The sequence below is a fragment of the Phacochoerus africanus genome, chromosome 3, assembly GCF_016906955.1.
Source record: "Phacochoerus africanus isolate WHEZ1 chromosome 3, ROS_Pafr_v1, whole genome shotgun sequence".
Taxonomy (NCBI): Eukaryota; Metazoa; Chordata; class Mammalia; order Artiodactyla; family Suidae; genus Phacochoerus; species Phacochoerus africanus.
The window spans coordinates 113,558,746-113,582,145 of record NC_062546.1 but is presented as its reverse complement, the minus strand read 5'-3'; the positions used below and the strand labels follow the sequence as shown (position 1 = coordinate 113,582,145).

The window sequence follows — 23,400 nt, the reverse complement described above, 5'->3', positions numbered from 1 at the left end:
ACTCGGGATCTGAGCCACTTCTGCAACCTACACCATAGCTCACAGCAACACTGGATCCTTAACCCACTAAGCAATGCCAGGGATCAAACCCACAACCTCATGGTTCCTAGTCGGATTCGTTAACCACTGAGCCACGATGAGAACTCTGATTTTTACAAGTTATAGTCTAAAATAGCAGAGAAATTGTTTAGTTTTAAGGCAGATAAACACATTTACCTAACAGTAACTGAAGGGATGAAGGGATTGAAGGGATAGATGAAAATAATTTTATTCTCAGTTGACATTAGGAAGTAATGGTTCAAAATTCAACCAGTACCATGGATTTTGCTAATTTTAACCAATAAATGATTTCTACATGTAAAATGCTTAACAGTGCTGGATGCACTTATACAAGTTTTGTTACTGTTATATCATTAACAACCACAGGGAAAAAAGCAGGAAAGGAACAAAAATGTGACCAAAACTGAATCATTAATTTTACTATCAAGGGATTTGTTATACTTTAGAAATAATTAGTCATGGAAAACTAGTTAAAATAAATTATCAAGCTTTTTAATGTTAAATGGTGAAAAAAAGAAACTGTGTAGATTTTTCAACAGTAAAATTCTTTGAAAGAAAACTCGTGGGACCCCATTTTGGAAAGGATAAAACAGAAGAAAGGAGGAAAAACAGTAAGTCAGGAATGAATCAAACAGTGATTCATTCTGTGACCCCGAGAAGGTGGGGGTGTGGGGGGTGTGTGTGATACCTTCAGTGCAGCTGTTCTCATCCTTTCAGTGCTTGGACCACCTAAATGGTCCTTCCTAGACAATAATCACCTTGCAGAAGCTACCTCAATGAAGCCTCCACATCACCTGTATATTTTCTGGCCTCACTGTTCTTATCTCTGTGTAAATGGCTTCCTTCACCTTTGTTCAAAGCCAAAACAAAGAAGGATCCAACTGCTTCTTTGAGTAGGGGAAGAGGGGGTACTTTGGTAGTAATGTATTGTTTCTGTGCTGTGGTTAATAAATTTCTAGCAGAGAAGTTACAGAAGGAAGGTGTCCTCTGCTCTTTTCCTTACATAATGAAAATGTTTACTAAGACAACACCTCACACCTGACTATTCCAGAAATCCTCAATGCTCAAGTACCTACGAGAAAAGAGGAAAATAACAGAAATGCTTAAAACGAACAAAATCTTTACCTGTGTTTTAAGGATGACGAAATTGTTTCCTCAAGGGAAAATGGTATTTGATTTGTTATTTTAGAGAAAATAAGGCAATGTGGTGGCTCCTTAAAATTATTCTGGGAGTTCCCATTGTGGCTCAGCAGTAACAAACCCAACTAGTAATCATGAGACTGCAGGTTCGATCCCTGGCCTCACTCAGTGGGTTAAGAATCCAGTGTTGCCGTGAGCTGCAGTTGCAGGTTGCAGACAGGGCTCAGATCCTGGTGTTGCTGTGGCTGTGGCATACGTAGGCTGGCAGCTGTAGCTCCAATTTGACCCCTAGCCTGGGAACTTCCATATGCTGAGGGGGGTGGCTCTAAAGAAAAAAAAGAAAAATACAAAATTCTGAAAACCACCCAAAAAACACATAAATTCTACTACATTTAAAAGCACTAAAAAGTATTACATTTAGGTTCAAAGGAAAAGTGAGCATCTCAGGATTTGGAAAATAGCTTAGAAATCTGGTATAAATGCAAATACAACTCTTCAAACCCTAACAATGTAGCCACACATTCTATTTAGCACCTAAATTTACTAAGAAAAGGCTCAAGAATTCTCCAGGAGTAGTTAACACCAGCTGAGATGATGATGCAATTGGTTTCTGAAGGGAGATCAGATCTCTTTTCTGACTTTTCAACTACTTAAGTTATTTTCACAAGGAGCAAAATGGTCATTTTAAAAGACAAAATACACTTATCAACTACAGTGGTAACCAAATTTAAACCATGGTCAAAGCTTGAGAGTGGTCATTTCTAAATTAAAGCTCCAACATTAATTTACAATTTAATTACATACGTCTGCCCAAGGAAGGAACTGTGCTTTTTTTCTCATATAAAGAATTATAACTTTCCACTTTTTCACTTAAGAAAAAAAAGAGGAAAAGAAGAAAATTCACAGCAGAACTTAAATTTTGAAGTGAAAAGACCACATGAAAATGAAATGTTCAGTAGCTGAGGGGAAGGAAAAAACAGGCTCCATTAAATGTAAAAGTTTAAAGCACTATTCACAATAGCCAAGACACAGAAACAACCTAAATGTTCACTGACAGATGAATGAATTAAGAAGATGTGGAGTTTCCGCTGTGGCTCAGCAGGTTAAGAATCCGATTAGTATCCATTAGGATTCAGGTTTGATCCCTGGCCTCATTCAATAGGTTGAAGATCTGGCATTGCTGCAAGCTGCAGTGTAGGCTGCAGATGTAGCTCGGCTTTGGCATTGCTGTGACTGTGGTGCAGGTCAGCAGCTGCAGCTCTGATTCGATCGCTAGCCTAGGAATTTTCATATGCTGCAGGTGCAGCACTTAAAAAAAAGAAGTGGCACATATATACAATGGAAAACTATTTAGCCATAAAAGAGAACGAAATAATGCCATTTACAGCAACATGGATACAACAGGGGATTATCACATGAAGTGAAGTAAATCAAACAGAAAGACAAATACCATATGATACCACTTATACGTGGAATATAAAATATGGCACAAATGAATCTATCTACAAAACAGAGGCTGACTCACAGACATGGAGAATAGACTGGTGGTTGCCAGAGGGGAGAGGGAAGGGAGTGGGAGGGAGTGGGAGTTTATCCTTAGTAGATGCAAACTATTATATTTAGAATGGATAAGCAATGAGGTCCTACTGTACGGCACAAGAAACTATAGACAATCTCTTGGGATAGATCATGATGGAAAATATACAAAAATGTATATATGTGTATAACTGAGTCACTCTGCTGTATAGAGGAAATTGGCGTAACACTGTAAATCAACTATACTTCAATAAAAAATTTTAAAGTCAAAGTTTAATATTTAAGATCTAATATTCTATGAAGAATTTACTTTTCTCCCTAGATAGGAGAATGTAGATATTTAAATAATGATCCTCCTAGACTAAGTATCACACTAGTCTAAGTATCACACTTACTTTCAGACAAATTACTAACTAGTATAAAGATGAAAAAATGGATAGACCTAACTATGGAGCGCTGAGGCCAAAAGATTCTTTCCAGACCAAAGAAGGTAACAAACATTTTCAGTTAGGACTAATTAATGCGAACTCTTCTAAGTCCCTTCTTCATTGCTTCGACATTATAATTTCATTTTTATACAATCTCAACATAACACAAGTTGCAAATCCGGTTCTGGACTTTGCTGCTCCCTCCTTACTTTGGTGCAGCTTCCTCTCCCAACTCAATTGGATAAAGGCATGCTATTTACTATGCCCTGTCCAATATATGCCCATCTCCTCTGCCACAAACTCACTCCATCCTGCAGGCCCCCATCACTTTTTTTTTTTTAAAGAAAGCTACCCCACCCCAAATTCTTTCCTGAATAATGATTGTTTTTATTTACATTTTATAAGAAAAATCTTACTCAAATTTCCCTTACAAAGATATTTACCCCTTATATACCATTCAGTTACAGGTTTGCCTGAGTTACTATTGAGTCACGATTACGACCTCAGGTCTCCAGACGTTACTCCTTCTAACAAATTATTTGGTCACTTCTTAGATTTGTGTGTGTGTGTATATATTTTTTTTTTAACCTGTGGCATATGGAAGTTCTCAGGCCAGGAGTCAAATAGGATCTACAGCTGCAACCCATGCTGCAGCCTGAGGCAATGCTAGATCCTTAACCCACTGAGTAAGGCCACGGATCAAACCTACATCTTCACAGAGACAACATTTGGTCTTTAACCTGCTGAACTGCAATGGGAACTCCCACCCCATTTTTTTTTTTTTTTCCTTTTTAGGGCCGCACCCTTGGCATATGCAAGTTCCCGGGCTAGGGGTCGAATTGGAGCTGTAGCCACTGGCCTATGCCACAGCCACAGCCACATGGGATCCGAGCCATGTCTGTGACCTACACCACAGCTCATGGCAACATGGATCCTTTAACCCACTAATCAAGGCCAGGGATTGAATCCACATCCTCATGGATACTAGTCAGGTTTGTTATTGCTGAGTCACAACAGGAACTCCTCAAAAAAAAGTTTTTAAAGGAACAAAGTGAAACAAACTCCTGTCTTTTAAGATTTCAAATGACCAAGCTAGCTAATATCTTAACTCTTTTTTGGTCTCTTTTTAGGGCTGCACCTGCAGCATATGGAGGTTCCTAGACTAGGGGTCAAATTAGAGCTGTAGCTGCTGGTCTACACCACACTCAGACTCGGTCATGCCAGATCTGAGCCACATCTGTGACCTACACCACAGCTCACAGTAACACCAGATCCTTAACCACACTGAGTGAGGCCAGAGATCCAACCTGGGTCCTCATGGATACTGGTCAGATTCTTTTCCCCTTGAGCCATGACAGGAACTCCCCTCTTAACTCTCTGACAGCTATATGCAGTAGTACTACTGCTATATAAACCAAAACCCACCAGACACTCAATTAAGCTATAAAATCCTTAATAAAAGTCAGTCTCAATTAAAATTACTTTGACTATTTCAAAAGCACAATCTTACTAACTATAGGCATTTTTCCTTTAAGCAAGAATAATATAGCTTGATTTTCAATTCATAGTATCTGTTAATCAGAGAAGATTATAAGAGGAGAGTTAGACCTGAGCCCCTCAGCTACTAACATGTAGCACACCTAAGAATGATGGAAACTGTGAGAGCATCCACCAATTTGTGTCCAACAGAGGATAAAGGAGAAACAGTAAAAATGTGTTAATAGTGCTAGAAAAGGAACGTTATTATTCTCATGAAGAATGACCATCAAATGGTGCATCTACTCAGATACACAGAGATTTTATAACTATAGTCTTTTCATTATAGAACCCTGTTTAAATTCCTATAGGAAAAACAACTATTCCTGTTACTATGACTAAAACTCTCTACCCCCTAAACCGTCCTTTACTATTGAAATAGTTGCTTCTATAGTTTGATTTTTTAAACATAATTTGATAACCAAAGGTTTCTTAGCAACACAGCTGCCATGTGCTAACAGGGTAGAACCAAGACCTCTTAAGTGGACCTATGTACTCTCTTCATTCATACCCACCTGTAGGACCAGATGTTGCTTCAGGAGATGACATATTCTGAGTTGCCTTTTCATTTCTCTGGTTTGGTGTAGAAATTATAAGTCTGTCTTGTCCCCTGACACTTATCTCCGTTTTGTTACCAATTCCCTTCAAAATAAGTCAAATTTAAAAATAGGTGAGTACCAGGCAAATGGCATCATTGGCTTATAAAGACAGATTAAGGTGATCATGATGTGCTTAGATTTTATATGGCCTTTGATTGCAGTTAATGTACTATCTTAGCCATTAACAGAACAATTTTATTAAGTCATCAGGATGTATTCTAAAATGTACAATGAGATCATGTGGGGAAAGTAACTACTTGCTAAGGCCAGATGGTGAAAATCACTAAAAAATTAATCTATATCACCTTTCTGTCAAAACCAAAATATTTTCTGGTCTGAATCGTCTTTCCCTTGAGCCATATCCCAATAAGAGAACTACAGTCACTCATTTGGTGAAGTACCTACTACACAGATAAAAATGTCAATGCATCTTTGAAAGACAAGAATATTCCTCAATTACAGAAGCATGCCATTCACAGTGCCCAAAATGTGCACCCAGTAAGCAATTTGGAGCAGATAGAAGGCAGGTACAATTACAGTTCGGTCTCATTTTAGGTATTTTTAATGCAGTGAAATAAAGGAGTGATTTATAAATATAGTATACATATTTTTAAAGCCTTCATTTTTAAGATTGGTTTTATTTCAAATTTCATTTAAATAGCACTCTTTGGAAGGTGTAACAAAGTTTGATTTGTGTATCCAAAAGCAGATAAAAAACTCGCTCCAAGAATGAGGCCAATTTGCATTCAAACAAGATGCAAAGTATTCATTTGCTATTCAAAGCTATCAACAGAACCAATCAGGGACTCCGTAACTCTAGTTTTTCCAAGTAGCTTAGCCTTACTGAAATCAGCTGAACCTATCGGCAGAAACAGGTTAATAACAGAGGGCCCTGACACTTTTCTTCAGGAAAATACAGCACTAATGAGGTACACCTATATTCAAATGCTTTAATATGCATATGACAATGTTAGGAAGTAAGCAAAGAATTCTTTAAAAGAAGTACATACCTATGAGGTGCCACTAAACTGAATTCACAAGCCCACAGTCATGGAATGGGCTGGGAGGATAGTGAAGAGGTATATGGACTAAAAATTACAAATGTTATCAATAAAGTTGTAAGGTCTTTTTGTTTGTTTTTGGCTGCCCTGCAGCATATGAAGTTCCCAGGCCAGGGATCAGATCCAAGCCACAGTTGCAGGAATGCAAGATCCTTAACCCACTGTGCTGGGTGGGGGGGTCAAACCTGCATCCCAGTGCTCCCAAGATACTGCTGATCCTGTTGTGCCACAGCAGGAACTCCTGTAAAGTCTTTTTTTGTTTGTTTTGTCTTTTTGGGGGGGCCGCACCTGCAGCATACAGAGGTTTCTATGCTAGGGGTCCAATTGGAGCTGTAGCTGCCAGCCTGTGCCACAGCTGCAACAATGCCAGATCCAAGCTGAATCTGTGGACTACACCACAGCTCCCTGAAACGCCAGATCCTTAACCCACTGAGTGAAGCCAGGGATTGAACCCACAACCTCATTGGTTCCTAGTCGGATTCATTTCCCCTGCACCATCACAGGAACTCCAAGTCCTTTTTTTTTTTTTTTTTTTGGCATGCCTATGGCATTTGGAAGTTCCCAGGCCAGGGATCAAACCCCAGCCATGGCAGTAACAATGCCCAGTCCTCAACCAATAGGCCACCAGGGAACTCCATAAAGAGTTTTCAAGTCTTAACGCCAAAGTATAAGTGCCCTCAATGGACTGCCAGGGCTGGCTGATGAAGGCATTCAGTTTGAAGAGGCTACTTTCACTCCTAAAGCTATCACCACAGTTCATTGTTACAAAATAGAGTCCTGATATTTCTCTAAAATGAATTAGCAATCCCAAGCCAGCGTGAGCCTGAGAGAATTGCTGGTGCAACCAAACAGATCAGCAGGTACCATGATTACAGTGGTTAATTCACATAACTGACAAATGATTTTACAAGAAGCATACTTTGCAACTAAGAAAAACTAACTGTACAAACTAGAAACAGGCAAAATGCCCAGTTTTTTCCCATGACTTTAGGGAGCTGAGCTCAATTTTGGCTGCAGAGCTCAAGATTAATCTAGTACAGATGGGAATATTACAAAAGAGGGGGAAAAAGAAGAAAAACAAAGGCTTTTTTGCCTATGTCTTTTCTGCCCCTATCTTAAAGTAAACTGTACATTCTGAATGCAGTTTAAATACAAAGGGTATTTAAATTGCAACCTTGTGTTGTTTAGGTTTTTTAAAAGTGCCTAGGTTGACTACTTATTAGATACTTATGATCCCCTGCAAAAACCTATGAAAAAAGGAGGTACCTTCGTTGAATAAACAAATTGATCAATAAATTTCCCATCTCCGGTAGCATTCTGAAGAGCAAACACTTGTTCAATTTTCACAACTGGTGACATGTTACACTTCTGCAAATCCAGGCTCCCTTTGTGCATCGTAATGGAAGCTGGTAAGGACTTCCTTGCTGCTGCCGTCTTCCAGGCTATTTTAACAGGAGGTGGTTCCTCCTCTTCCACGCTCGTGTGCCGCCTCTGGCTTTGTCTCCGAATTTCAGTACTTGATAGTGAGGAGGCCACCTCCCCTGCATTGGTCTGTTCTGGCTGAGTATTCAGCACGGATCTTGGTCTTCGGATTTTTTTAACGTCAGCTTTGGAGGCAACATTCTTTTTTGCTTGGGACAAAGCCTCCTCAGGCTGTTTGTCAATATAGATGAAAGTATACTGTTCTATCCTCTCCTCCCGGGTCATTTTCAGCGCTTTCTCTGCATGGGCAATGCCGATATCCCACTGGGCACGTTCCCTCTGAGGCCGGGGTTTCCGGATCTTAAAAAAAAAAAAAGACACAGGCATCTTAGAACATATTTTCATCCAACATTCATACCAAGATGCATTTCCCATGTGATCTTATCACCTTTGCAGGTAAGCATAAACACTTTCAGGCTCTTCAGTCAAATAAGGAAATGTCCTGACCCCTTAACTCTGAGGGATCCTTGATCCTACCAAGGACGTGCAGGTCCACTCTCTTTAAGAATAAATGCCTCTTTGTTGGCCATGAGTTGGGCAAGTCCCTCAAAGAAGGAGCCATCCTTCTCATATCATACAGGTACAAAACTAGTAATAATGACGGCAGAGAGAAGAAAGGCTAAAGAAATGATTGCTTTCAGTGGCCAAAGAAACATTAACATTAAAAAGGTCACCCCTTGGAGTTCCTGTTGTGGATCAATGGGTTAAGGATCCAACTAGCATCCATGAGGATGTGGGTTCGATCCCTGGTCTGGCTCAGTGGGTTAAGGATCCGGCATTGCTGTGGCTGTGGCATAGGCTGGCAGCTGCAGCCCTAAGAAAAGACAAAACAAAAACAAAAACACCCTTTAGCTCAAAGGTGCTAGAGAGACCCCACAAAGCTAAGTCAATGACAGAGAGCCAGCTTTTCAAGCTTCATTGCCAGTCTGTGGAGAATGCAAACAGGGCAAATGCAGAGAAAGGAGAGCCCTGAGGAACACACACAAGTTGACATGTCAGGAGAACAGGAATGGAGGAGGGAAAAAATAATCAGTTTCCATAGTCCTTATCAGAAGACTCTGGATTGTCAGGACAGATAATAAAATTCTGAATAAAGGTATGTGAGATGACCAAAGCAATAAGGAATTATCCAGGGGGTTAAACTGAGGCAGCCAGAAATTAGCTGATGAAGCCACGAGATGGTACAGTATATGTTGAAGACTGATACTTAGATCTGTAAAATGTTAAGGCTGATAAAATTAGCCATAATTCTCTGTGATAATATTCAGCTTAGTGTAAAAATATGACAAATTTCTGAATCACATGAGGCCCACACTAAATTAGTTCACTTAAGAAATCTCAACCAGACAGGTTATCTAGAGTACGTGTCAAAACTCTTAATACATCTACCACTTCATCAAACACATATGGTTCCATCACTGGGGTGACTCTGGTGGAACCAGCTACTTGGGCTTTCTGTGCCTCAACTACTTCATCAGTACAAACAGGAATACTGGTATCTATCTAACTGATGTTATGACAATTAAATGGATTTACATACATGTATAATGCTTAAAACAGAGCCTCACAGTAAGGGCTCACTAAATTTTTAAAACTTTCATGAAATAATTTTGCTAAATAAGAATAAAAGGGAGATAGGGAAAGATGCTGAAATAGGAAAAAGAATAAAAATCCCTGACAAAATCCACATTTCACTCACATCTACTAGACAAGGCACATTTGAATTTAATTCAAAAGAGAATCTAAAGTTGTGTTGCGAAGATAAAGTTTTCTTTCTTTTTTTTTTCCTTTTTGCTTTTATAGGGCCCACGTATATGGAAGTTCCCAGGCTGGAGTTGAATCGGAGCTGTAGCCTCTGGCCTATGGCCTATGCCACAGCCACAGCTGAGCCATGACGGAAACTCCACAGATAGTTTTCAATGGTGTTTTAGCATTGTTTATATGACATATAAAGCTTATTGACACATTTATAATAAATTATTAAAATTGCACTTAGAGGAGTAAAACTAATCATTCTGTCTGGATTCAAGTATGAAAAGCTCTCCTAAATTATTAAGACCTTTAAAATCCACATTCAGTTGACAATGTCGATACGTTGCTGGTTACCTTCTGTTTCTCAGAGTGATTGCTGGCTTGTCTGGTCGCCTCAGCCAGGAGCTCCTCATACTGTTTATGACCTTTATACTCTCGGACCCGCTTCTCATGAACCCACGCCCTCTCTGGCTGGTTGCTAAAAAATTGGACGTGATATTCCCGGGCACCTGGAAGTAAAAGTTCTTATTAACCATTTCAGAACATAAGCATCCACATGTATTTTGTCAAAAATGTGGACCTAAGCCAGATTCTCGAGTATTAACTCCTGTTCAAACCTGTAATTTTTGGATTGTCCAAAGATGCAATCTAGCACCTGCTGATGACACAACTAGTAGTTACTATAAAAATCATCCCAAATGATTAAAATTAGTACAGCAAGTTTTAGGAGGAAAAAATGAGGAATTCTGCTAATTATCAGATTTGTGACCTTGGTCATACAATTTATTTTTTACTGGCCTCAAACCTTTTTACAAACAAATCATAAATAATTTTTCCTTCAAAAAATGTATAGCACATTTTCTTGGACTTTTAAAAGCCCTGTTTAAAAGTCAAACTGCTCTTCTAGTGACATAAAAGGGAGGAAGGAGGAGAGGCCGGGAGCCTGTGAGGGCAAAGCTGGCTTCAGAGTAATACTAAGACCTTGTCTTTTTCACTATGTGGACATCTGCACAACACTGCATGAGCGGTGGTGGGTAAGACAGCTGGCATCCTAGTGCAAATATAGGTGACACCAAGCTATGCTGGTCCTGTATCCTTCATAGCCAAATACTGGCCACTAATGGGGAAAAGGCCAGTTTTACTTAAGATCCTTGATGAAACAGTAAGAATGATTAATTTCACTAAATCCTTTGAACACATCCTTCTAATATCCTGTGTGATGAAACAGGAAGTGTGCATAAAGCACTTCTGTGTACGTGAGGAAAGTACTTTTGAGACTGAGCTGCCAGGTGAACTGGTCACTTTTTCATGGACTTGAAAGAATGACTGACAGAAAAACTATGGTTATCTGAACCTGAGAATTTGACAGATATTTCCTCAAAAACGAACAATCAAGTTTATCATTTCAAGGAAAACTGACAGTATGTGTTGCCAATAATAAAATTTAATCTTTCAAGAAAAATTAGAATATTGGAAAATTAGCATCTGCCCCATGAGTCTTCCAACTTTCCAGTAATCAAAGAATTTTCTGATGAAATACGTGTTGACATTAATAGATATGACTTTTTAAAATATATATAAAGGAACATGTCAACATTTGAAAGATATGAGTGCTTTTTTTTTTTTGGTTGGGGCAAGGAATAGCCAATTTATTAAAAAAGCCAGCAGACCAAGAAAATGGTAGACTCGTGTTGCAAAGAGCCATCTTGCCTGAGTTGGAATACAGGCTTCTTTTATACTAAAAGGGGAGGGAGATGCAATATTTTTTTAAATGGCCAATGTATGATGGATGTTACAAAATCATGAAAGGTAAATAATCCATTCAAAGTGCAAGACATAATCAGTGGATTTTACTGCAACAAAGTACCAAAAAAATTGATTGGCAGAATTTCAGATTCCGCATTGCAACTAGCCCATCACCTGCTGAGTTTTGGTGTGATATCAAAGAAGTATATCCACAATTATCTAAAAAGCCAACTACACACCTGTGTGAGACCAGATTATTTTCTTTTTTTTTTTAACCAAAACAACAAACCCATAACAGACTGAAGCAGATATGAGAAACCAGGGTCTTCACCTAAGCCAGACATTAAAGAGATTTACAAAAATGTAAAAATATCATTCTTCTCAATTTTTTGGTTTGAGAAAATATTTTTCACAAAAACATAATAATATAACATACAGTAGGTTATTTTTAATGAAGTAAATATTTTAAGATTTTCTCAGCTTAAGTTGCTACACTAAATAAACAGTGATAGATATAACCCATGCAAACAAAAGCCTCCAACTTTAAGAGTAAAAAGCGTACTAGGACCAAAACATCTGAGAACTGTGGCTCTATAGTCGTGCTACTCTGAGAATGTGGTCCCTGGGGCAAGCACGTCTATGACAAAATAAGCAGAGACATTAAGTGAGCATTTAGAAACTATGATAATTTGACACTGCATGATATCTAGGCCCATGATCAGGGACCCTGTACTGTGTTTTAATTTTTTTTTTTAAGAGGGGGAAGCCTTTCATTTTTCTAGTAGTTAATTTTTATTGTATTTTACAGAAGTATTGATCCATGGTGGACTGGAAATTTTTTTAAAAATAGCAAAAAAATGGTCTTTTACCAACTATAGTTTGAACAACACTGCTCTATAGAGTCTCAGGTCAACAGAGAAATGTAGAAACTGGTCCTCTTGAGGAATCCAAGATAATTCAGGTAGGGAGAAAGGGATAAGCAGATCCTGACAGAAAGCGTACAAGCTTAAACTGAACTTTGTTATCTGAAATGGATTCTATCTTGGATTTGAAATTTTTTAATTTTATTAGACATTAATGGAAGATTATTTAAGGAGTTATTTTTAAACCAAATTAAAAGTTCACATGTAAAATAGCCTACAATAAGAGAGAAACACACACAACTTGGTTTTCCATATCATCTAATTTGAGAAAAGCCAAGAACAAATTAGGAATCCCTGTTGTGGCTCAGTGGTAATGAACCCAACTAGTATCCATGAGGATGTGGGTTCAATCCCTGGCCTAGATCAGTGGTTTAAGAATTGGGCACTGTTGGTGTAGGTTGCAGATGCTGCTTGGATCCTCCGTTGCTATGGCTGTGGCGTAGGCTGGCAGCTGCAACTCCAACTCAACCCCTAGCCTGGGAACTTCCATATGCTGCAGGTACAGCCCTATAAAAGCAAAAGGAAAGAGAGAGACAAGGTACTGACACAAAGGCCACAACACAGAACCTCTAAACATTACATCATGTGAATGAAAAAAGCCAGACACAAAAGGCCACATATTACTGTATGACTGAAAATAGTATGAAGTGTCCAGAAAAGACAAATCTACAGAGACAGAAAGTAGCCAGTGGCTGCTTAGGGCTGGTGGGGGGGAGGGACTGCTAGTAGGTGTGGGATTTCCTTTTTGGGTTGATGAAAAAATTGTAAAATTAGATTGTGGTGATAGCCACACAACTCTGTAAATACTAAACATCACTGAATTGCACACTTTAAAAGAGTGAATTCTATGGTATTCATATCTCAGGAAGGCCATTATTATAAAAACTATTGCAGAAGAGAGAAAAATAGAAAATATTATCAGAATGTACATTTCTCAAACTTCAATTCCCTCAACAATACAAAGTGGGACATTGCCTAGGAGGTACCAGACCAGATGAGATTAACTCATAAAACTAAGTTGAAAAGCTTCTCTTGAAATACAGGGTGAGGCATACTCTGTGCTTTCCTTTGCATCCCATAAAAAAAGCTGACACTAGTGTTTTCATAAAGTAATTAAACGTGAAATTCTTTACATAATCTCCAAAGGCTGCTCTTTTTGTCTTCTTTTTTAGGGCCACACCCACAGTGTATGAAGGTTCCCAGGCTAGGGGTCAAATCAGAGCTATACTAGCCACCCAACACCACAGCTCACAGCAATGCCTGATCCTTAACGGACTGAGGCCAGGAATCGAACCTGAGTCCTCATGGATACTAGTCAGATTCATTTCTGCTGAGCCATGATGGGAACTCCCTTAAAAGGCTGTTTTTCTAAGGCAAGAGAACTCAAGAGCCACACCTCTCAGAGGATGAGGACGTGACAACCTAGAGAGGTCCGGGGCCAGGTAGGGACACGTGTTGTTTTATCTAAGGAGGTTTGTCCCTCTTGGGAAACCCCTGTGCCTCTTCTCCCATTCAAAGAATCATAGATTGTTCAATAGGCAAGGTACTCCAGAGATTAACAGTGCAACACCCTTACTATATAGATGGAACCCAGACTGCCTCCCACAACCTCTATAAATTATGAGTAGGAGATTCCATTGCTGTCCCTTTATTTTACAGTAGTGGTTTGTTTGTTTGTTTTGTCTTTTTAGGGCCTCACTCGCAGCATATGGCAGTTCCCAGGCTAGGGATCCAATTGGACCTATAGCTGCTGGCCTGTGCCACAGCCACAGCAATGAGGAATCCAAGCCGCATTTGCAGCCTACACCACAGCTCACGGCAACACCGGATCCTTAACCCACAGAGTGAGGCCAGGGATGGAACCTGAGTCCTCATGGATGCTAGTCGGGTTTGTTAACCACTGAGCCAAGATGGGAACTCCTACAGTAGTGTTTAAGAGAGGAATTTGTGGAATAAGATTTCTTTGAGACTCTATTGATTTGAAACACAAGGATAATAATAGTTCCTACTGTACAGTGTTACTGCTATGAAGACTGCATAAAAAAACATATAAGGGAATTGTTTAACACTGTGCCTTGCACAAAAGTGGACATTCAGCACATTCAATGTAGTATTTTTTTTTTTAATTTCTGCCCCATAGATGCTTCCAGTCACCCCAACTTTTATTTTATTATTTTTTTTTGTCTTTTTGCCATTTCTTGGGCCGATCCTGCGGCATATGGAGGTTCCCAGGCTAGGGGTCCAATCGGAGCTATAGCCACCAGCCTACCACAGCCACAGCAACGCAGGATCTGAGCCACTTCTGCAACCTACACGACAGCTCACGGCAACGCTGGATCCTTAACCCACTGAGCAAGGCCAGGGACTGAACCCGTAACCTCATGGTTTCTAGTCGGATACGTTAACCACTGAGCCACGATGGGAACTCCCAGTCACCCCAACATTTAATCAGTAGGTTACAGTGAGAAGACCACTGCCTTCTTGACCAGGATGGACTCCTTGCTGTGTAGCACAAGAGTTACAAACATGGCAATCTCATCACAAATCTGACTTGCCATTCATTTTTTTTCTCCTCTTAAAAGTGAACAGAGGAATTCCGGTCATGGCACAGAGGAAACAAATCCGATTGCAGATGTGGCTGGGATCCTGCGTTGCTGTGGCTTTGGCGTGGGATGGCAGCTGTAGCTCCGATTAGACCCCTAGCCTGGGAACCTCCATATGCCAAGATACCCTCTGAGTGGGTTATGGATCCGGCAGTGCTGTGAGCTGTGGTGTAGATCACAGACTCGGCTCAGATCTGGAGTTGCTGTGGCTCTGGCATAGGCCAGAGGCTACAGCTCCGATTGGACCCCTAGCCTGGGAACTCCATATGCTGCAGATGCGGCCCTAAAAAGAGAAAAAAAAAAGTGAGTTTACAAGCAAATATCCAGAAATGTCCAACTCAAATCTTCCTCTGGATACTAAGCAAGTCTATTATTCCAAATGCTAGACTCTCAGGAATCTAATCTGCATGTTTTGGTCAAACCTAAGGCAAGGAGTAAAGTTAGAACACATGCTTTCTTAATATTTATTAACATTCCTAAGGTAGGATTCTATGCCACGTAGCTAGCTTCAAACTATGTCACAGTGAATTTATAAGGATGTCCCAGTGAATTTACAGATTCAAAAACGGAGTGAAGGAGGAAAAAAGCATCTTAAAAAATTTATCTGGGTGAAAAGCACTTGTCTGAGTAAAAAATTACTACCCATTTGAGTCAAAGATAAAATAAAAATTTTCAAAGAAAGCTTGGCCCAAATGCCTATTAAGCTCATATAATAAGACATCTTATCATCTGCTTTCTTTTAGAATTCATATGAGAGGTCAGATTAAGGTTTTTTAAAAAAAAGAAGTGTGAAAGAAATTATAAAACACAGAGTGTTAGAAGGAAAAACAAGGACTATTGTCAGTGTAGAGGCTCTTTGCCAGTCAAGATGACCATAATTATTTCCTGGTTTATTAAAAACTGATATAGACATGTGTTTTTGCTGTCAGATTTTATTACCATGTATGTATTCTTATATTCATTTAATATTCACTTTTTAACCCCAACTTTTTACTTCATATCTATTTACGCCTTTTCTTACCTCTTGTGTTAATTTTGGTGTGGACCTCCATCTGGGGGTCACTTGAAACCATACAAGGCCACCAAGGATAGGTTCCCACCTTAGACCAAACAAGATCGCCAACCTGGAACTTAACACCAGTGGACGCTTCTGTCGTTGGAACAGAAGATAATACTGGCTGAACCTACAGGAAAAGGTCATAAAAAATTTCATCAACAGAAAAAATTTTTTTAAACTATGTACAAATACATCCAACATGCTAACCAGGGAAAATTTCTCTTCAATCATACTTTCCTCTGATGCCAGTTATTCATCTCTAGCAAAGGGGGAAGAAGAGAGGGTAATAATTAATAAACTTCACTCCAAATATTGAAAATAGGATTGATGGCATCTGTTGCCAAATTACCGATAAGGCATCTTGAGAATTCACATCTATTAAAAAGTGGTAGCAGTTTTAAAAAGGAAAATAATTCGCTAAGAAACAGCTACCTTTTTTTTTTTTTTTTTGGTTTTGTTAGGGCCATGCCCTCGGCATACGAAGGTTCCCAGGCTAGGGGTCCAATTGGAGCTGTAGCTGCCGGCCTATGCCATAGCCACAGCAACGCCAGATCCGTGCCATGTCTGCTACCTATTCCACAGCTCACGGCAACGTCAGATCCTTAAACCACTGATCGAGGCCAGGGATCGAACCTGCAACCTCATGGTTCCTAGTCGGATTTGTTTCCGCCGCACCACAATGGGAACTCCAAGCAACATCTACCTCTTAAACAGATTTATTTCCAAAATTTATTTCATTATAACTTCTGAAATGAGGAAGAACAGAACTGTAATAACACATGTTAGGTGTGCTGCAGCTTCATCACTCCACTTCACCTTCTTGAGGCGTGTCTGGCTGCACAGTATTCACTAACGTGACTCACCGGGGGCTCCTCTTTCAGTGCTGGGTCTTCCCGTGGTTTTTCTGATAGAGTGTCAACCCTCTCATTTGGTCTCTAGGTGAAAAGAATGAAATGGCAGCAAACCACAGAACAATGACATACACAAGGAGTATCAAGACAACTAAATAGCAAAGGGAATAAAGGGCATTATTAACTGAATTATGTAAGGAGTAAGAATAAAATTTATGCAGTACTGATGCTGTGTCTGAACATTCATTTTCCACCCTAGACCACAGCTATACCTCCCATTTCTTACTTTATCACTTCTAACACTTAATTTATCAGAGTGCAGAAAAATGGGCACTCTCTGATTACTAGTAAGATGTAACTGGGAATTCTTCTGAAGGGCAATTAGGCAATATGTATGAAAAGCCTTAAATGGTTTGACTCTGACCTAGCATATTCACTTCCAAAAATAGATATTGAGGAGTTCCCGTGTGGCTCAGTGGGTTAAGGATCCAGTGCTGTCCTCAAAGTGGCTCAGGTCACAGCTATGGCAAAAGTTCAGTCCCTGGGCTGGAAATTTCTGCATGCTGTGGGTGTAGCCAAAAAAAAAAAATAACAACATATATATATATAAATGTATACACACACACACACTGATACATATATACACACACACAAATGCATACACACAAAGATGTGCACACCAGTACTATTACAAGAGCAAATAGTAGAATTAGACTTTAGATGTGCAAAAGTGTATACTAGGATTCCAATCTTGGAAAAGTAATTTTTTCTGTGTACAGAGAAAAATACTAGAAGTATACCACCAGGTGACAGAATAAGTGATTTTTTGGATGTGTTTTTCTATATTTATCAAATTGTCTATAATAAACATTCCTTTTATAATAGTAATAAACACTTATTTTCTAGTCTTAAAACCCATGAATATATTATTTAATAATTAATTTCCACAAATCCTGTGGGAAGATAATCTGGAAGTAGCTATCAAAATCCAAAATACATACAGTCTTCAATTTAGCAATTATATCTTAGGAACCTAGCCTATAGAAATACACAAAATGAGAAAAATCTAAGCAGAAGGATGTCAGTAATCCACATCTATCAGCATCTTCCTACTTTCTATTTAAAAATAGTCTGTGTACACCTTGAAAAAACTTGATACACTGTATACCAGATCGAGAAGAGTAGTTATCTTTGAGGAACGGGATTAAGGAAATGGTGAGGGAAGATCTATACTTGCATATTATTTGCATTTTCTGTGAAAAGCAACTTACTTCTGTAATCTAAAAGGTTTATTTATTCATTCATTTACTTTTGTCTTTTTGCCATTTCTTGGGCTGCTCCTGCGGCATATGGAGGATCCCAGGCTAGGGGTCCAATCAGAGCTATAGCCACCAGCCTACCACAGCCACAGCAACGCAGGATCTGAGCCACTTCTGCAACCTACACCACAGCTCACGGCAACGCCGGATCCTTAACCCACTGAGCAAGGGCAGGGACCGAACCCGCAACCTCATGGTTCCTAGTCGGATTCATTAACCACTGAGCCACGATGGGAACTCCAGTAATCTAAAAGGTTTAAATCTCTTTTTTCACTTTTCTAAGAAGAGAATTTAATTTAGAAAATTAAAAATTTAAAAAGAGGGATATATCCATTAACTTAGGTCCAACCCCACTTTAAAAATATGGCTAAGAAAAAACAATATGGCTAATTCTAGAAGTTACTTAAAATGCTCATTCAATTGATTCAAGACATTTAAGACACTGCTATAAAATCAAAGTTCTATTAAATAAAAGAAACTGTTAGGAAATGATAAGCCAAACCCCAAGGACAATCCTATGACTTTTCAGGCCCTGTTCTAGAAGCTGAGTATAGGAGGTGAAACAGACAAATGCCATCCCTGACCTCCAGGGGCTTGCAGCTGGGTAGGACAGACATTAAGCAAACACAAACACACACTCATACAACGTACATGTATGAAGAGAAATAATGGTGTTTGTGCATACATAGTTTTAGGTAAGAAGATCAGAAAAGGCCTGAGAAGGCATAATCTGAAGTTAGTCTAGTAAAAAGTGGGGGAAAGAACATTCCAGAGAGGAGTGACATGTGTGAAGTCCCTGAGGTTAAGCCAAGGTAGAAACTTCAAGAAGGCCATCACAAGGGATTAAACTGCCCTGCAGAAAGGGTGGCTACAAGATGAGAGTGGAGAGGAGGCCACATCACCAGGGCTTTGTAAGTCACGTTCAAAGGTTTTAAGTGCAATAAAACCGAGGAGGATTAGGTAGAGAAGTAACACATGCCAATTTATGTTTTAAAAAGATCATGTTAGCTGTTATGTGGAGAATATTTTGGAAGGGAGCAAGAGGGGAAGCAGAATGTTTAATTTGGAGGCTCCTGAAAATACTGGAAATAGCCTAGGTGAAAGAAGGTAGTGGCAGCTTGTGGGTGGGCACAAAATTAGCTCCGTCAGATGTGTCCGTGGTGACACCATGACTATCTAATCCAAGAGGACACACTCACTGAGCAAGGAGAGAAAAATCTGTGTTCACAGGAGAATTTTTCCCCTGATCACTGGTATAACAAGGCAGTTTAAAAATACTGTCCACATTTGCATAGGCCTGTTCAGCAGCTTCATTTCAGTCCCCAGATGTAGCCTAAGCCTTCACCTCAGCTTCTCATTCTCAGGCTACAGCAGGCGGACAGGGCCACCTGGGGAAGCACGTGTGCAGCCAAGAAAGCAAGTTCTCTGCACAGCCAATCTTCAGGAAGTCTGGATGTTAGGGTTCTCTATCACTCTGAGGGCAGCAAATGGATAAGGAGTGAGTAAGCTTTGCCAAACAACAGAATCCTACTATTGTTAAGAACTGGTTTGAAGCCCATTAACATTTTTCCCCTTCTGGATTAAAGACAAGATTTCCTTCAAAACCTTTTTATTATTCAAATGTCTTCTCTCTCTCTCTCTCTCTTTTTTTTCCCCCCCTTTTTTCTTTTTTTAGGGCCACACGAGGCATATAGAGGTTCCCGGGCTAGGGGTCCAATCAGAGCCCTAGCCGCCAGCCTGTGCCAGAGCCACAGCAACACAGGATCCGAGCCGCACTCTTTTTTGATTTTTGTTGTTTGTACCAGATTGTTCGAATTTCCTTCAGGCTGGCTTGAAACACTGTTAAAATCACTTTCAAAGAGCTGAATTTTCTTACAAAGTCATTGTAAAAGAAATGACAAGGGAGAAAAAGAAGCCCAAGAAGATTTGTTCTAAGCTTTCAAGACTACGTAAATTAAAAAAAGGAAAAAGAAGTCAAATAAGGATGCTGTAATGATAGAAAGGGGATATACACTGTAATATGTGCTAATGTTTGAGCAAAACAAATATCTAGCAGGCATTTAGAAATCTATTTGAGATTTGAGCTCAAAAGAAAGGTTGAGAGAAAGAGAGCAAAGTATAACAAATAGTTAAGAAGGGATGTTTTTAAGAAAAAATAGTCAATGAAAGTCAAATGCTTAGGAATTAAGAAAAAAGAAGTCAGAAATTGCCAAGAGATAAAATACTGCTGGGTATAAAATCCATTTTTTCCCAGTTGTTCAAAGGATAGATAAGCTTAAAAAAGATTAAAATCAAGTAGGGACAGAAGATATGCTTTTTGGTACTGAGAGTGTTGTTGCTTTAGGAAGAGAAAGCATCAGAAAAAAAAAGATGATAGTGAGTTAGCTCTTCATACTGTTCGAGTCACCTTAATTTTAAATTAAGGATTTAGGAATATATATATATCACGTTATATTTTTAGTTGACTTCACGTGAAAAGACTTTGCAGTAAAGCATCATAAGAAGTTTCTTAAAAGGGTAGAAAAAATATTGAGAGCACCTAAAATAAAATTACATTGCCCTAAATATTTCTTCTAAAAAATTTGATCTAGTACTTTTATTAAAACCCTAGAGATTTATTAAGATGAATAATATGCATCAAATCTGGCAGAATTCCAAATCCTTAAGAGTTTTCAAAGTATTAAGCAATATCACATTCTCTGAAAGAACCAAAAGTTTATATCAACATTTAAGGTGGAAAGAAATTGTAAAAGCAGTAAATTGTTCATGTGTTTTTCTTTTACTTTCTGAATAATGCATATGAACCATCTCTACAAATTTTAAGACCAAACACTCTGAGGCTGGGAACTAAATATAACCTCTAACTTAGTGCTAATGGAACCAAAGCACGTATTTGGCTTCTGATCAGTGCAAATGGCAAGCTAAGAGTTAATGAGACTGGTCTTAGTGGATAAGCCCACAGAGGTGCTGGTGGAAGAGCCTTGTCTTTACAGGGCCTACACTCACATGCCTGAGGCATTACACCTGCCAAGGAGGAAGAACTGCAGAAACATTTCCACATGTTTCTAATTTGATGGGAGAAAAAAACAGCTAAAGTAGCTTTACAAAATACACAATTTCAGTAGTGATCTCAGGTCTCCTGCTGCTGAGATGTTTGGACACATTTTCATTGTTGAGATGATAACACTTGGGTTGTTCCAAGTAACAGCAGCCCTTTCGAGGGCTAAACAGCTCAGAATTGGGAGGAAAGACTTATAGATCAAATACTGAGAAAAAAGAAAAAAGGAGTAAGTGAAATCCTGAAGTGTACTATTTTAGATGAGATTGTTTGCTTTACTTGTCTCAAAAAAAAGAACCTCTGAGTAAGCTCTTAAGGAAGAAATATATATATTTGCAAATCCAGCCTGAGGAATCATTCCAGGCACACAGTTGTCATTTTGCTTCCCTCAGGTATCTAGGGGAGAGGAGCTGTCCAGTGGTGTCAGCAGGCTTCTGTGGGCTTCTCCTTCCCATCTCACCCTCTACGATGCACCACACCAAGGGCGTGGACCCCGCGTGATAACCAGGTGGCACGAGGATATCAAAAATTCAAACACTTAAAAACAACTGTTCTGAAGGAAGCAAAAGAGATGTTGTTCAAGTTAAGGAAACCCCATTCAAAACATACATGGTTACAAAACAGGTGGCTCTGTGCACGTCCCTTGTCTGTATGGCTCAGCAGAGGCACGGCACTAATAACAGGCATGGCCCTGGCGGTTCTAGCTTCCAAGTCCACTGTCAGAATGGAGCATAGTATTTATGGCACCATCTTAAAAGATAAGCTTAAACTTAAGAGCTTATTACTGCCCCCATGTGTGATAAAAGTTTAATGAAATTCAGCTTATAAGAACTTAGCCCCTGACTTTATCGCTTTGAAAGAAAACGGAGGGGGACAGAGAGAAACAAGGAAAAAAGCTGGATTTCCTCCCAAAACTCAACTTTAAGGCAATGGTCTTGGTAACATTTACTGCAATCAATGCCACATACCCCATTTATACTTGCAGTCAAACTGATATTCCTTTACTGCACGATACTGTAAGATCTTAATGAAATAAGAAATTATGTGCCACATGATTTACTAAAAAATAAAACAAACTAAAACACTTCAATTACATCTAATCATTCTCATCTCTAGATATAAGAGTTAACTGAAGGTTTAAGTGCTAAAAGGGGGCAGACATAGCAGACATTCAACAAAGACAGGATTAGCTTTAAAATCTCATTGACATTTTTTATCAAAAAAGGCAAAAAGTCTAGCCTAGTAAGTATATTCTCCCAGTTGCCAGATTCTCTAGAGCAAAAGCAAGACAGGCCAGCAAAATGGTTTTCAGGAACTAAGCTAAAACCAAATTCAGGCATTATGCATTTGTGTGTTGCCCAAGGGTCACAGTGTAGCACCTATCTTTCCACTTTAGGCCCATGAAATAAATGCTACAGTGGAAGCATTTGGAGTGCAAAAAGTTAACTTCCCTCCTTCCACTGATTCATTCACTTAATAAACAGATAAGATACTATGTGAGCTAAGTTCTGAGGGGGGCTCTTAATAAGTGACATAAGAAATTCAAAGGCATTTCAAGAAACCACTTAGTTTCAAAGCCTATTTTACAGAGGCAGAACTAAGTGGAATTGCCAGTATCCCCGAGTACCCTTTATCTTCTCACCCAGGTTTTTTCTTCAAAACACTTACCAGTATCTGAGCTTATATATATTTACCTATGTGTGTATCTTCTGGCCCCTTTTACTAGAATATAAACACTCGAAAGCAGGCTCCTTTACTTTTCATTCATTGCCCTAGTTTCAATTCTTAGAAAAGTATCTAGCACACATTAGTCAATTGATATTTGTTAAATGAATTTAAAATATATATATAGAAAAATGAGAATAACAAATTGAAATAATCACACTGAGATTTGTGAGAGCCTAGAACCAATGTGACCTTTATTCCAGAAAAAGATCACATTTGAGTTGTATGAAGAACCCAGCTACCAAGGAAAAAGTGGGTTGGTAAGATGTAAACATTTCTTTGAATAGAAAATAACTAACTTATTTAGACATACCAGATATAACAGCATACAACTGTCACAAAATAAATATATACCCATTTCCTCTCAAATCAATGTCTGGGAACATCTTCAGTTCACACCACGTATTAGAATACTAACTAAAAACTCTTCATTCAGGCTAGAATTGATTTGTTACATACTTCTTCCTATTACTACTAAGAAAATCAGTGCTGAAAACTCAGATGTTAAAAAAAATGCAGTAGCA

At 39.0% G+C, this 23,400-nt stretch overlaps 1 protein-coding gene across 9 annotated transcripts in view; it reads right to left on the bottom strand.

The window, feature by feature from the left end:
* The window catches only part of NSD3 (nuclear receptor binding SET domain protein 3), a 110,584-nt gene that overhangs the window by 46,081 nt on the left and 41,103 nt on the right, over positions 1 to 23,400 (bottom strand). For 8 of the 9 annotated variants that reach the window (XM_047772454.1, XM_047772453.1, XM_047772456.1 and 5 more), the window contains exons 3-7: positions 16,787 to 16,858; positions 15,888 to 16,050; positions 9,949 to 10,103; positions 7,627 to 8,142; positions 5,216 to 5,342 (exon numbers count right to left, since the gene is read on the bottom strand). In XM_047772454.1, the coding sequence (XP_047628410.1) occupies positions 5,216 to 5,342; positions 7,627 to 8,142; positions 9,949 to 10,103; positions 15,888 to 16,050; positions 16,787 to 16,858 (1,033 nt within the window). The remainder of the gene's footprint in view (positions 1 to 5,215; positions 5,343 to 7,626; positions 8,143 to 9,948; positions 10,104 to 15,887; positions 16,051 to 16,786; positions 16,859 to 23,400) is intronic. The other variant, XM_047772457.1, reaches the window with a different exon arrangement.